The 15,728-nt window shown below is 32.6% G+C and overlaps 1 protein-coding gene across 1 annotated transcript in view; it reads left to right on the top strand.

Moving 5' to 3' along the window:
- The window catches only part of Art4 (arginine methyltransferase 4), a 188,398-nt gene extending 173,074 nt beyond the window's left edge, over positions 1–15,324 (top strand). The window contains exons 12-13 of the mRNA XM_068393560.1: positions 10,420–10,568; positions 10,684–15,324. Of these exons, the coding sequence (XP_068249661.1) occupies positions 10,420–10,568; positions 10,684–10,851 (317 nt within the window). The 3' untranslated portion in view covers positions 10,852–15,324. The remainder of the gene's footprint in view (positions 1–10,419; positions 10,569–10,683) is intronic.
- Positions 15,325–15,728: the final 404 nt, after the last annotated feature.

Raw genomic sequence — 15,728 nt, 5'->3', positions numbered from 1 at the left:
TATTTGACAAAAATAATTCGAAGATACTACCCGTCTAATCAAGTTGATCAAGTCAATCCCCGTTTATCCAGGCAACGCAATCGACTTCTCTTATTATATTGCTTTTGTAGGTTGTACTATTTAACCACTTTTTTCAACTGGCTTCTGTTTTATCTCATGTGGTTTGTTGCTTTCTCAATTTATTGTATTACCGAGGTATTTTGGAATTTCGATCCATTTTAATCCTCGCAATCTAGTCTGCATATTTGCCGCTCGTTGTGGTACAGTACTTAGTTCAGTGGCCAATTATTGTTCTCTTAGTAGCCTGATTGAGATGCAGGTGCCTTCTTAGCTTGTAACACTAATAGAAAAGTTAAAGCTAAGTTAGTAAAGAGATTGAAAAAGGCTATCAGTAATGCCAATGTTTTTTTTCAGACAAAGTTCCAATAACAGTCTTTCCCATGGACAGTCAGAGGTTGCTTTTATCACTACGACAGTAGATTTTGAATTTAAAGACGAGGTAAATTATATTTGTAACAAAGTATTTGATCAAGCAAATTCTAATGTAGCTGGTTTCTTACTGGATTTTGTGACCAATAAGCCTGAGAGTCTTTCCTGACATGAGTCTACTCAGAACCATGCACAAAGGTTCCAGCCAACCCTTCTTTGGAAGATACTTTGGTATCTGCACCAGATATACCTAGTACATCAGGATAGCTTCTTATGTCCTTGCTTTTACTAATGCTTTGCTAACTTCAGCTTTGTCTGACCCAGTTTTTGTGAGGATTTTTATATCCACAGATAGTCATGAGCATGTTAGTCCAAGTGGCAAATGAAAGTTTTTCATCCTTCTTTCAATTGCAAGTTAGTTCTGTGGGTCATGTGATTAAATCTCCCAAAAGGAAGCAGAGACACTCATTTCACCAGTCACATAGATTTTGTGAACTTCTTAATCTATGATGGTTGGTTCTGATTTATCTGATTGTCTACTCTAAGGCTATTTCTCTGAAAATATTGTGCGTCTGTAAAAAAATGTCTTCCAGGTTTAATCTGTATCCTGTCCAAAGCACAGCCAGACTACTACTGGTTTTCAAGTTAAACACTGTAAGCCTTTACCTGCTATGTACTTTCATCTTAATTTATTCATTTGCCTTTCTTACTCAAAACTCAAGTTGATGAAGAGACCCAGATGGTCAATTCTACTTAGCTCCACTCCATAATGATATAACTGTACTGATGTTTGCTCAAATGTCACTATTATTATTACTGTTGCCAATGTTAAAGTATTCTGTAAAACAGAAATTATTTTGATAAAGAAAGAAGATATAGCTGAAAGAGTATAATGTTAACCAATTCCCACTGTTTGTGGTCATATCCCATCTAGTCTTAAAACTCCCCTGGTTGATATGGATAAACTGTCTTATGTTACATATGCTCACTATACATGGCAATTATGGCTAGTCTTTAAATGCAGATTATATTATTTGCAGGTATGCCCACAAATTTCCTATAGATGAAAAATTTTTATACAGTATTAGCAAAATTTAGAGGTTAATTAAAGTAATTTCAGGAAGCCATTAACGATTATATAGAGGTGAATGTAACACTACTAAAAAAATCATTGTTACAGCCATTCTTCAAAATTCTTCACTTGTGCATAACTGAGTTAGTCTCAATCTGACTCTCTTCTTAGAGAGCTCTTCTAGCAATTATTATCTATTTATTTATCAAAGCATTTCCCCCCAATTTTTGGGGGTAGCCAACATCAAACAAATGAACATAAGGGGACCTTTACTCTTTCCACTCCTCCCAGCCTGACAAGGGATTTAGCCGATTTTGGCTGGTACTGCTAGGGTGCCACAGCCCACCCTCCGCCGTTATCCACCACAGATGAAGTTTAATACGCTGAATCCCCTACTGCTGCTACCTCCGCAGTCACCAAGGCACTGGAGGAAGCAGCAGGGCCTACCAGAACTGGGTCATAATCGCTTGCCATTCATTCCTATTTCTGGCACGCTCTCTTGGCTCTCTTACATTATCCTCCTATCACCCAGAGCTTTCTTCACACCATCTATCCTCCCAAACCTTGGCCTTCCTCTTATATTTTTCCCATCAACTCTTGCATTCATCACCTTCTTTAGCAGACAGCTACTTTCCATTCTCTCAACATGGCCAAACCACCTCAACACATTCATATCCATTCTTGCTGCTAAATCATTTCTTACACCAGTTCTCACCCTCACTACTTCGTTCCTAATCCTATCTTATCGAGGTACACCAGCCATACTCCTCAGACACTTCATCTCAAACACATTCAATTTCTCTCTCCGTCACTTTCATTCCCCACAACTCCGATTCATACATCACAGTTGGTACATTCACTTTCTCATACAGAACTCTCTTTACATTCATGCCTAACCGTCTATTCTTTACCACTCCCTTCACTGCCCCCAACACTTTACCTCCTTCATTCACTCTCTGATGTACATCTGCTTCCACTCCACCATTTGCTGCAACAACAGACCCCAAGTACTTAAACTGATCTACTTCCCCAAGTAACTCTCCATTCAAGATTACGTTCAACCTCGCACCCCCCTCCCTTCTCGTGCATCTCATAACCTTACTCTTTCCTACATTATTATAATTTGACAAATAGTGGACTGGTCCTTGACAGAAAATAAGCAAAGGCAATAGTATTCACAGTTCTATTAGAGTAAATACTGGTCAGCATTCTCAATGAAGAGAGTGGAGATTAGGGAAGGAGATTAATACATACTATGTAATATAATTAATTAATTATTTAGTATTTTGGTAATGATGTCATTTTGAGTTGGCTATTAGTGGGTTTTCTTATCTTTTTTATACGTTAATGATTTCCAGTATGTGTTGTCATAATCATATTTTTTCATCTTTTTTGTTAAGGCTAAGTTGTACTTTTTCACAAAGTTTCTAAGTGATAGGAAGGTCTGAAGTTGTTATTAAGATGTTAGCATATTTTCACAGATTTTTGACGGGTGTTGGTGTATCTTATTTCTTAAGCCCCGTGAATGTTACAGACAATTTAAGTTCTAGTTGTAACAAAGACAACACTGAAAATACATTATGCAAAAAATATATTGATCAATGAATTATTTGAAACTTTTAGTAAAAAAGTAGATTCATTTGCTGCTCTTTTTTTCTCAGTTGACCTCTCCCCTGCTTCAGAGAAGACAAAAGGAAATTCTGTGAATAGCCTATCTTCGTATGTGGTTATGAAATCCATCGCTACTATTTTTCATCATTTATTTTTTATTTTGTATAAAGGTAGTCATTAACTTACGACCAAGAGACAGGGACCGAGAAACGTATCGTAACATGATCTGGATGTATGTCGAACTTATAAAAGTGAAGTTTCCATAGATTTGTTGTGCTGCGTCATGATACTTTAATCCTCCGAGTCATATTTTATCAATATTTTCGTACTGTATATCATTATTTCAATTTCTTGGTTCATAGGATATCATATGCTTTATTAAAACATTTTTGGATTCTATTTTTCAATTTTGGAAGAATTTTAACAATCAACAATTAACGACTTTTTGTTTTTACCTTTGGCTGTGGTCAGCTGATCTCAAGGTCCCGCTACCGTATCTAGGGAATGCGCACTTACGAATTAACAAGGCATATCATTGATATAATTTCTTAACTTATTCCGAATATCTTCATGATGAATATTTCATCAGTGCCAATATGTTGAAGGATATCATAGTTTTCATAGAGTTCGTTTATAGCACTTATTATTAGTTATCATACGATCTCTTTCTTTGTGTGTGTGTCTGTGTGTGTAAGGGTTACTGTCGAGTAGTTCATTTTTAAAACCTCCTACATTATTCAATTTTTCGTTCATTATTCAATTTTCATATATCTTTAGACATCATTGTGTTCAATTGTTATTTATTAAAACATGTTTGTATTCTATTTTTTGATTTTGGAGGCATTTCAATATCAACAGTTTCTTTTATTTTACTTTTGGTAGTCATCAAATGATCTCAAGGTCACAATACTGTATTGCGATTAGGGGCACATGCAAATAACAAGGCGTATCATTTATATAATTTCTTAACTTATTCATAATATCTTCATAATTAATATTATGTCAGCACCAATATGTTATAGAATATCATAGTTTTTATACAGTTCATTTGTAGTCATTATTATTAGATATATAAATACATTTCTCTCTCTCTCTCTCTCTCTCTCTCTCTCTCTCTCTCTCTCTCTCTCTCTCTCTCTCTCTCATCATTATTGTATATACTTGGTATCGCTACGCAGTGTTTCGATAGTGGGAATAGTACTGTTACTCTGTAAATTATCAAAAAGAAATCACTTGATTTGCCAGCTCGCCTTCCACCAAAAATAGTACATCAGACGTACAGTACTTCTTTTCTTAAATTTACGGTAAATAATACTGCAGGTTACTCATAACAACTGATACAGACTTGGTATCATTGCGATGATGGGAATAATAAGATTAGTCTGTAACGAATCAATAGGAAATCACTTGATATGCCACTTGCTTTCCACCTGAAATATGAGGTCACCAGATGTGTGTGCTGTGATATGAACTCCACAAAGAAGGGCTTGCAAAATATGTAAAACCATTCTCTGTTTCTCAGTCAAAAATTATTAACACCCAGCAAGAGTATTTTATTTTTATAATGTAAAAGAAAATTTATTACTTTTGGAAAATATTTGCCTTATGAGTATACTTTCCTTAGATATAGATTTAGATCTACTATCAGAGATGAAATGGGGAAAATTAAACACAAAATATGAGATTCTGCTAATTGTAGAGTTAAATTTACGTTTGGTACTCATAGCAGATACAGACCCATGAAATACTTTTTATCGTTACTTAATATTTTGATGATAGGAATACTAACATTAATCAAGAGCCCATTAAAAGGCAATCACTTGATTTGTCGGCTCATCATCCATGACTTCACCAGAAATATGACGTCACTAGACATATGATATAGTGTGAACTCGACAGATAATAATGCTTCTCTTCATATATTTTTTATTTTAAATTGGTGCTATGTATTACAAATAAAAGAAAATACTAACTTACCAAGATAAATTGATTATTTTTTATACAAGAAAATAGATTATTTCTATGAATACAGTAGTAGTCCTATTATTTTACTATTGCTGACAGACTTTTGACGTCAACACAGTGAAAAAAATGGTCATGAAGTCGAGCAGTCATAAGTCGATGACTGCCTGTATGCATATATATATATATATATATATATATATATATGTATATATTGTGTGTGTATCATCATCATCCGTAACTAATCTACTCCAGGACAAAGGCCTCAAACATTTCTTTCCACTCCTGTCTACTTATGGTCTCTATGCCAGACTATACCCACCAATTTCCTTAGCTCGTCAATCCATGATCTTTTCGTTCCCTTGCCTCTAGGGACCCATTATAATATTCTTAATGACTATATGTTATCTGTCATTCTCATTTTGTGTCCTGCCCATGTCCATTTTTTTTCTTACATGTTAGAATATCCTCTACTCTAGTTTACTCTCGTATCCATGTTTCTTTTTCTGTCTCTTATTGTTATTCCCATCATTCTTCTTTCCATAGCTCTTTGAGTTGTAACTAGCCTATGTTCTAAGGCTTTAGTAAGGCTCCAATTTTCCAATGCATAAGTTTATATTGGTAGGACTATCTGATTAATTACTTTCTTTTAAAGAAAATGACCTTTTACTTTTCTCAATCTCATTTTGGTTATCATAAGCTCTAGATCCCATGGTTATCCTTCTTTTAATATCAGTCTCATAACCTAGGGAAACACTTACTGTCTGTCCTAAGTACATATATTCATTATCAGTTTTCAGTGGTTCGTCCATAACCCTTATTTGCTGTCTCTGTATTTTCATTGAACGTTATATTAGTTTTACTCATATTCATTTTCAGTCCTATATTTCTGCTTTCTTTATTCAAATCCATCTTTTGCAATTCCTCCCATAATTCACTAAATAGAACTATTTCACCTGCAAATCTTAAGTTGTTAAGGTATTCCCCCTCAATATTAATGCTGTCAGTTTCCAAATCTAAATTCTTAAAAGACTATTACTAGGTATGCTGTGAATGATTTAGGAAGGATTTTGTCTCTCTATCTAACTCCTTCCTCAACTTGGATTTTCACTATATGTATTTTTAGGATTGCTGTACTTCCTGTATCTAAAGCTTCAAGTGATCTTACATAGGATTCATCTATTCCTTGTCTTTGAAGGGCTTTCATTAACAAGTGAAGTTTTGACACAGTCTAAAGCTTTCTCATAGCATATAAATGCCATACATAGTGGTTTGTCAGATTCTGTTGATTTTTCCATTCACTGGTGAATTGCATGAATATGGTCAGTTGTTGAATACCTGCTTCTAAGTGATATATATATATATATATATATATATATATATATATATATATATATATATATATATATATATATATAAGTGTATATATATGTATATATATATATGTATATATATATATATATATATATATATATATATATATATATATATATATATATATATACAGTATATATATATATATATATATATATATATATATATATATATATATATACAGTATATATATATATATATATATATATATATATATATATATACACAGTATATATATATATATATATATATATATATATATATATATATATATATACACACATATATATATATATATATATATATATATATATATATATATATATATATATACACACATATATATATATATATATATATATATATATATATATATATATATATATATGCATGTATATGTACTGTATGTAATACACACACACACACACACACACACACACACACACACACAACATACCAAAACCCTTGTAAATAACAAACTACTTATGCACGCAGTAGGCCATCTTGCCACAACAGGCATTAAGCTGTTAAGATTTGATACTGAATTATTTTTTACTGTAATGTGCTTTAAGTTCTTATTGAGCTAGTGTACCTTATTTTTACTCCTTCATTAACAGTCAAAGATTAAGCGTATCATACTGTTAACAGCTATTCAGGAATCAATTGTTTGACTTAAGGGGCCGGCCGGCTAATGCGGTTTTTTAAGGACAGGACATTGACATTCATACCACATAATAAGGTGACTCCTGACATCTCTAAACTGCATAGGATTTTTGCCTCTGATCTTCGGTTTTGCGACACCAGGGTGATTTATCCAGAAAAATTAGTGTTTTTCAAATTCTATCTCCTCCCTTGATAATTAATATTAAGACCTGGGATTACTACCCTATGTAGACCTGATGTAGACCTCCAATCAAATGAAGTTTTTTTTTTCTAAAAGTCATTCTTTTGCAAAATATAAATTTTTTCATTATAGTAAAAATATAAACCCAAAAAATAGGGGGGAAAATTAAGAAAAAAAAAATATAAAACAAAAATTGGTTTAAAGGACAACATTTGATTGTTTTTTAATGTTTTTCTAGGTTATATACCAAATTTCAATGCTGTATCTTTAAAACTAAGGGAGAAGATAGAACTTGAAGGTCTATAAGTATACCGTAGTTTTTAGATACCGGCGTTCAAAGTTTTTCTTTGTATTTTTACAAAAACAATATTATTAAATCCTGATTATCATGAATTTTGTTCTTTATTGGATAATAATAACCCAAAACAAAGTTGTCTATCATAATTTAATCATAAATGAAGATCCCCTTGCTCAATATCTTGCCTCTTTAGGCGAGATGGTCACTCTCTCATCATCTCCTTCACTAACTTCACCAATATTACCCACTTCTGAACTCTTCGTCATCATCATCTCCTACGCCTATTGACGCAAAGGGCCTCGGTTTGATTTCGTCAGTCATCTATCTTGAGCTTTTAATTCAATACTTTTCCATTCATCATCTCTACTTCACACTTCATAGAGCAAATTTTCTTCTTCCTTATGTTAGCAAGATGTTAAAATTGTCTTTTCCTCTTTGGCATGATGAAATTCTTGACGAAACTGAGAAAAACAGACGTAAAAACGAGTGAATGTCAGAGGTCAAACTTAACTGTGTACTCTATGAGGTTTGTGCCAGGACTGAAGGCCGAAAGGTGTAATTACCTTGTAATACATCATCTTGTGACTCATGGAATCTATACAGATGCCATTGCTCGCAATTTGTTTTATATCAAAATGTAGTAATTATCAAAATTTACAATAACAGAAGAAATACTGCATTTTCTTGTAAGGAACAGTGTTTTTGGTTTATTTACTTTAACAAATTGCCCTGTAACTATGAAAGTAAGAGGAATTTTGACAAAATATTTCGTATACGCATTCTCCATTGCCATACGAAGCTCAGAGAATTTTTCAGGATTTTTGTTTTTTTTTCGTATAACCCTATATACAGGGTACAGTGAACCCTCGTTTATCGCGGTAGATAGGTTCCAGACGCGGCCGCGATAGTTGAAAATCCGCGAAGTAGTGACACCATATTTACCTATTTATTCAACATGTATATTCAGACTTTTAAAACCTTCCCTTGTACGTAGTACTGTTAACAAACTACCCTTTAATGTACAGAACACTTAATGCATGTACTACAGTACCCTAAACTAAAACAGGCACAAATATTAAAGGCGATTTTATATCAATGGTTTCCTAAACATGCTAAAAAGCACGATAAAAAATGGCAACCAATGTTTTATTTACATTTATCTCTGATCATAATGAAGAAACAAACTGGAGGTAGAGCTTTGCTTATTACCCAGACATATTTCCCATACTTTTCCCTTAGAACTACATCACATCTTCCTACTTTAGATATATATATATATATATATATATATATATATATATATATATATATATATATATATATATATATATATATTTATATGTATACACATATACATATATACATACATACATATATACATAAATACATGCATACATATATATATATATATATATATATATATTACTGTATATATATGGGTTATGGAAAAAAATCCGCGAAGTGGTGAATCCGCGATGGTCGAACCGCGAAGTAGCGAGGGTTCACTGTATTGGCATACTGGCCGGGCCCCTTAATAAAGTATCAAAGCTACATAAAGTCGGAAATTATCTTTGAGTGTGAAGCCAAGTTAAGGAGTATTACTATTGGTGAGGTCTTTTCAAGAACACTACTCCCATCTTTATGAGAATCCTATCAGTGATGGAGATAGGGAGGCTTGGGCGCATCAGTATGTGCTGTGTTGCCAGGAATTAAAACTATTGAAGACATATAGATGAAATTAATAATAGTGATTTGATTTAGATTTATTTTGCAATTTCATGTGATATTTTAGAATTATCACAATTAAGTGTACACTTTAGAAGCTAAGAGCATATCCCTATTACTTGAGTGTATTTTATGGGATTTTTTTGTAAATGGAAATGGTTGATTTTGTTAACCCTGTAGTATTGTTTTCCACAATTAGGGCTATTCAGTTAGGATAATGTTGTCACATTAAAATCAGTCTGAAACAAGGGCTTCATTTATGGTGGTTTTTGTTAATGTGGACATCGATTTTGAACTTGAAAATTGGTGTTTAATGGCCTTTTTCTTTTACCATAGATCTGCCAGAGTAGAAGGATATGTTTTTACTCAACATACCTAAGCACTTGGGTTTACCTTGAGTTTTCCCCAGGCTGTCATTTTTAATATAATTCACTTTGTAAATATTTCTTAACTTTAGACCAGCGAGACTAATTTTGTGAAGATGAGTTTAATATTTGATAGACACACACTAAGCAGTTTAGGTTTGCATTTAGATGCCCATAATAGACATAGTAACTAACAAAACATCAAGAATGTGTCCTGTAAATTAACATTTTCTATGAAATTTCTCAATGTGTTTTCTGCCATCTGGCACTTGCTGGAATTTCTAATTTCAACTTTAAATTTACTTTTGAAGAGTCACTACAGTACCCTTTTCCATTGTCTACCTTCTATTCTTCCTTTAAACCACGTTTACTAAACTTTTCTTGTCTTAACCGGTAACCAGAAAATACTGTACATCAATTGGCTTTAATATTGATTTTTGTAGCTATGGAAGGTAAATTATCCTTCATATATAGTAATGGGAACAATGTATGATCAAGCCTTCTTTCACAAATTTTCCAGGGGTATGGGAGTAGTATTCATGACTGCTTAATTATTGGTTATGGTTGTACAAATTTCGTCGTAGCTGGTTATTCACCACTACTATAGTGTGGTTTCAAAGTCCTCCTGACTTTTAGTGGTCTAAGTGCTAGATAGCCCCGTGTCTCTGGTCATGCTACTTGACTACCATTGACAATTTGAAAAGCCCAAATTTAGATTATCACATTTCTCTTCCTGCAGGGCAAAATGTACCTCTGGCAAACATAAGCTTAGGCTCACTTCCCTTAAATTTGCCAATACAAGGTGAAGGACCCTCTAGGACAGTCAGCCCCCCTGCTGGTTCTCCGGGATCATTTTCTTCTATTGCTCCTTCACACAGTAGTAGGCAGGTAAGTGCCTCTTTTCTATCATTTCAAGAGGATTTATCTACATCACTGATATAATATAATTGTACAGTATATTAATAAAGTTCACTTAGTCTTCAAAATTTATATTCCATTTCAGTCCATGGTTGGGAGTAGCAACAGTGTTGGTGCTGGGAACTTCCCAGTCAACAGTGCTCTCATGATTGGCGACTATGTGACACCAGGTTCCATTGTCTTACCAACTCAGGGTATTCAGCTTGGAAATCACTCAACAGTTGGTACCACTGAACGGTCATTGTCCCAGTGACCAACGTTTCAGCTGGAATCCAGCTTTTGCGGTAAACTTGCTCTTTCATGATTTTAGGACATATTTGTCCTGTAAGTCACTTGCATGCAGCTCAGTGGTGTGTTAACGTAGTGTTGAACGAATTAGCAACAGTAGTTATAAGCTGTTCATAAGGCACTAAAGCTACTGTGTGAATGCAGTGCAGTGTACAAAAAAATATGATCTCTTGGTCCAGAAGAGATCAATCAAGCGCTGGAATTTACTTTTTTATGAACTTTTTAAAAGTTCATGAAAGGTAAAATAATGAACTCAAGAAAAATACTGCCTGTGGCAGTTGATTAAATTTAAAAGGAAGGAAAACCAAAAGAAAATAGGTTGTATTATTCTTTTGGACTTGCATGTTACAGTACTGTATTAAAATCAGCACTTATGCAGTGAAATTTCATCTTAACTACTAAAATTGAAGTACCTGTCGTACTTAAATTTGCTGTTGTTTTTCAGTGATATGTTTGAAAAATATTCAGTACCTAAGGGGTTATACTTAATCCTTCATTTATAGAAGGACTGTTACTAGTGTGTTTTCCCTACCAATTGATAATAGGTTTCTTGCAAAATTGTCATTTTGTATGCCAGACAATATAAGGTTGATTTAATTTTTTCAACTTGTAGTACTCACTTTGACAAGCTCTGTAAGAGGGGGAGGTTGTATCTCACAGACAGCTGTACTGTATCCATCTCATGTAATGTAGGAACACATCATGTATAGATAAGTCTAGTTGGAAAGTCAGTATCTAATTACAAGAAGGTCCAAAAGGGCCTAGATTGGGTGAACATTTTTTGTAGACTTTCTTGTTCATTTCCTTTGTATTTCATGGGAATTTCTTATTTGAACATTATGCTTTGTTGTCTGGAAATACTGAGAAATACAAAGGTGTAAACAGTTTTGTTTGGATAATTTATTTTTGTATATCTGTGAAAGTATGTAGTGATTTAAAATGTGTATTTTGTCTTTTTATAAGAATACATTCAAACCGAAGAAGTTACAGTCTAAAATGAAGCTCATGAATCTTATTCAGGTTTGCAGTGTTAAGGTATGGCAAAAAGCAAGGTTTACTTCCATTTTTTGTGAAGAATTAATTTTTACATAGTTCTCTTATTCAATTACATTAATTGATATAAGATTTTTTTTTTACATCATTAGGAGTTCCCAAAAGATTTATACAATATTTAATAGTAAAGAAGTCTCCATTTCTTTGAGGTCTTAGTAGTTTCTATCCTTAACCTTAGGTAGTTACAGGTTTTTTTTTTTTTTTTTGCTGTAAAACTAGATCAGTGGTCTTTGTAAGTTACGGCAGATTGTAGCAAACTCAAAGGTTGTATTTTTATGCCTCTTTCCATCAAACATCAATATAGATGCTGTTGATTTTAATATTTGTCTTTATTTTCTTGTTACTGATTACTGGGATTCTTCTGTGCTGACAATCAGAGAAATTTTCAGTTATTACTCCCATTTTTCACGTGGGTGTAACAGTTCATCCTTATACAGTCAGTAATCAGTTATAGTTTTTATTTTTTGTAGCAGTATCCTTGGCCAATTAGCTGAAGGTTTTAAGTAAATTATTATTTAATTTTTAACAAAATTGTAGCTAATATATTTTGTGTTTTGTCCAAAAACTAATCTTCCCTGACTGCACTTCTCTTGAACTTTGGAAATGACCACATCCCAAAAAATAATGGCCTGACAATCATGAAACCTGTTATAGAAAAATCCATGTACGGGTTTCGGGTCTGTAAATTCACACAAGTTACCCAGTCAGTAATGAAAGACAGCTTAACCATACAAATTTAAGAATATTTTATTATATAATTTTTGGTGACAAATTTATTTTGACATCAGAATTTTGTCTGTGGCACAATAATATTTTATTTGTTTCCACTGGAAAGGTACTTTATCAAGGTAAGGAACTATGTACTGTTTTTTTTTTCCTTGCTCAACTGCAATGCTGTATTTCATCATTAATTGAAATGATGTGCATTCTTTTGCAAGTAGGTCATCTTTTGTTCCAGAGAACTATTGATATTGATACCATGTCAATATTCAGGCTCAAATATAAAAAATCTTTAATAGCAATACAAGCAGTTGTATTTTGTTTGCTCAGAGAGAAAAAGTAACTCATTGTCATGTTAAATTTTTGAAGATATTATTACTGAAATACAAAGCTTGGAGAAAGTTTTGAACGTTGTATGGATGAAAGGGGTTGGATCCATTAGCAATGCTGTCTAGGTACCACGGTCTCAAAATGAGTATCTCAGGATGTTTAAAGATTTGGGGTTAATATTACACATATAGTAATGATTTGTATTCATTTATCCGGATGTATTGGGATGTTGATTTTAACATCTTAAGTTGTTGTTAATGGGTTTTGACACCAACTTGAGCTGTTAACTCTATCATATTGCATATTCATATAATGTATTTTAGTATGAAATCTTAATTTATCTGACGGACTGTTAATTACTATACTGTAACATTAAACAGTCAGTATTTTACATATGTATAATCTTCCAATAAACCGTGTCGACCAAACAACTTATACATCAGAATATGCAACAAATCACATACTGTTTATTTTTAAATTGTATGAATTACCTCTGTGATGTTTTATAGAATTTACCATTTGTGATCAGATTTGTGGAACCTGGGTGAGCGCAGTTTGGATGAGAACCTTGACCCGTGTATAGTATTTTTAATATTTGTAGTTTTTAGAATATTGTATTCTTTGGTTACTATTTCATGTACAGTAATGTGAGTGTGGTGATGGTAGCTAATATGAAATTAAATCATTCCATGACAATAGGAATATTGGTCACAGGCTAGCAGATGCTTTTGTGTCAAATGCAGACATCACATCTGAGTTGTACTGAACTGTTACATGCAGCCATATACTGAACTGTTCTCGAATCAAGGAACGGTACTTTGGTGTCAGGTACTTTACCCCTCTTTCTGGTAATTCTTATTAATATTGTTCTTCCAGGATAAGGGATCAACAAGAAGGATCTGGTCTATATATATATATATATATATATATATATATATATATATATATATATATATATATATATATATATATATATATATATATATATATTCATATATATATATACTCCATAGAAATTGATAAAGGAAGCTGAAATGTTACAATTTTTTCATGTTTCTCTTTATTAATTTTCATATGATTTAAAAGTTTTACGTCATTAATAAGAGTTGGATTTTTTAAGTTTATTTAGATCAGTGTCAGTTTTGTAACTTTCTTCAACATTCATGTTTATTGTGATCTATCAGTACCAGTATTGTAAACCTTGCAGTATTTTCATACATTTTAAGAATGCTGAAATTTATTCTTAGAATGTATTGGTATTGTATCCTTAGAATGCTTAAGTACAGTATTCCAAAGTATTCAAGCTTATTCTTTGGGTACAGTGTGAATTTAGTGGAAGAAATCCTTAGAAATATATACATTTGAATTAAAAAATATGATAGTCATTGGAAAGCAGTAACTGAACAGCTCCGTTTATACCCAAGTTCATTCAACAGCTCAGCCAAGCTAGATCTGGTACTAAAGTAAATTTCAGTCTTCTTTAGTAATAATGTGGGATTGTTTTTAGATATTATATAGTAATGGTATAATGGCTTTCTCATATTCTGAATATTTATTGGAAAATTAGCCTGTTTTTCTTCTTTATATGTCGCTTACCATAATGTTTTCTTCCGTGTCCTTTTATATTTGGAAGTGTGTGCTTCCTCTGGCATAATATAGCTTAAAATATTTCAGCAACCATCCTCAATTCCATGGCAGCTCAGATGTGTTCATAATGTAATTAATAAAGGACTTTAATATGCTGGCTAATACCCAAGACAATCAAGGTACCATATAGTAGTGAACAGTTTGGGAAATCCACTTACAGTACTGGTAGATGCTCTTCTCAAACTATTTCCTCTTTTATAAACTTCATTGCATGTGTGCTCAAAAAGTGTGGTGCATACTTTACAAATAAAATGCAGTGCTTATTTACAAAACTATACATCATTTCTTTAATTTTGCTACCCCTTTCTAGTTAAACATTCTTAAGTATAATGTACTGTATCAAATGGTTATCATTTGTTATCGTGGAATGTACTGAACAGTATTTACAAAACTAGGAAAGTTCATGAACAATTTGTTTGATTTTACTTTTTAGTAGATTTGAAGGCTTTTTCTTTTCATGATAGTCTAGGTTGAAGTTATGAAAACTTAACTGTAGGGATTGATATCTTTTTCAGGTTAACAACCACATACTAATGAGAATAATTTAAAAGATATCATAAACAGAATTGATGAGGTAGTTGGACTCTGACCACTAATGTATATTAGTTCAGCTCAAATGCATTAAGTTAGTAGACTATAACTTATGACCATTAAGCATAATTCTTATAGCATCAGTATGGAATGGATACCACAAATGTGTAACTAGCAATAAAACATTAAATCTTTAAAAAATTCCTTATATAAATGGATGAGATGGTTCTTATAATCACAATTATTCAACTCCTGTCAGTTTCTTGATAAAGTTTGCCATCTTGAGATGGTTGCCTAATAAAAATTTTATTCCCAGTTTCATAAATGACTTGCACTCCTATTTTAGTTAAACAAGCCATTTTATATATCAATACAGTAATTCCAAGACTTTATTCCCCTTATGTCTTTGTATATAACTGAGATTCAGTAATATCGAAGACTGAGACTTTATCTCTGAACATTTCTAGGCAAATTCCATACATGGCATTGAAATAATTAAAGGTCTACAGTATCATGGACATGACTAGGCTTCCCATCAAGAAGCCGAGTCCCCATAGTGAG

This window comes from Palaemon carinicauda, chromosome 19 (assembly GCF_036898095.1).
Source record: "Palaemon carinicauda isolate YSFRI2023 chromosome 19, ASM3689809v2, whole genome shotgun sequence".
Classification (NCBI taxonomy): domain Eukaryota; kingdom Metazoa; phylum Arthropoda; class Malacostraca; order Decapoda; family Palaemonidae; genus Palaemon; species Palaemon carinicauda.
Note: the sequence above shows the minus strand (reverse complement) of the source record. Positions and strands in the feature narration are given on the sequence as shown.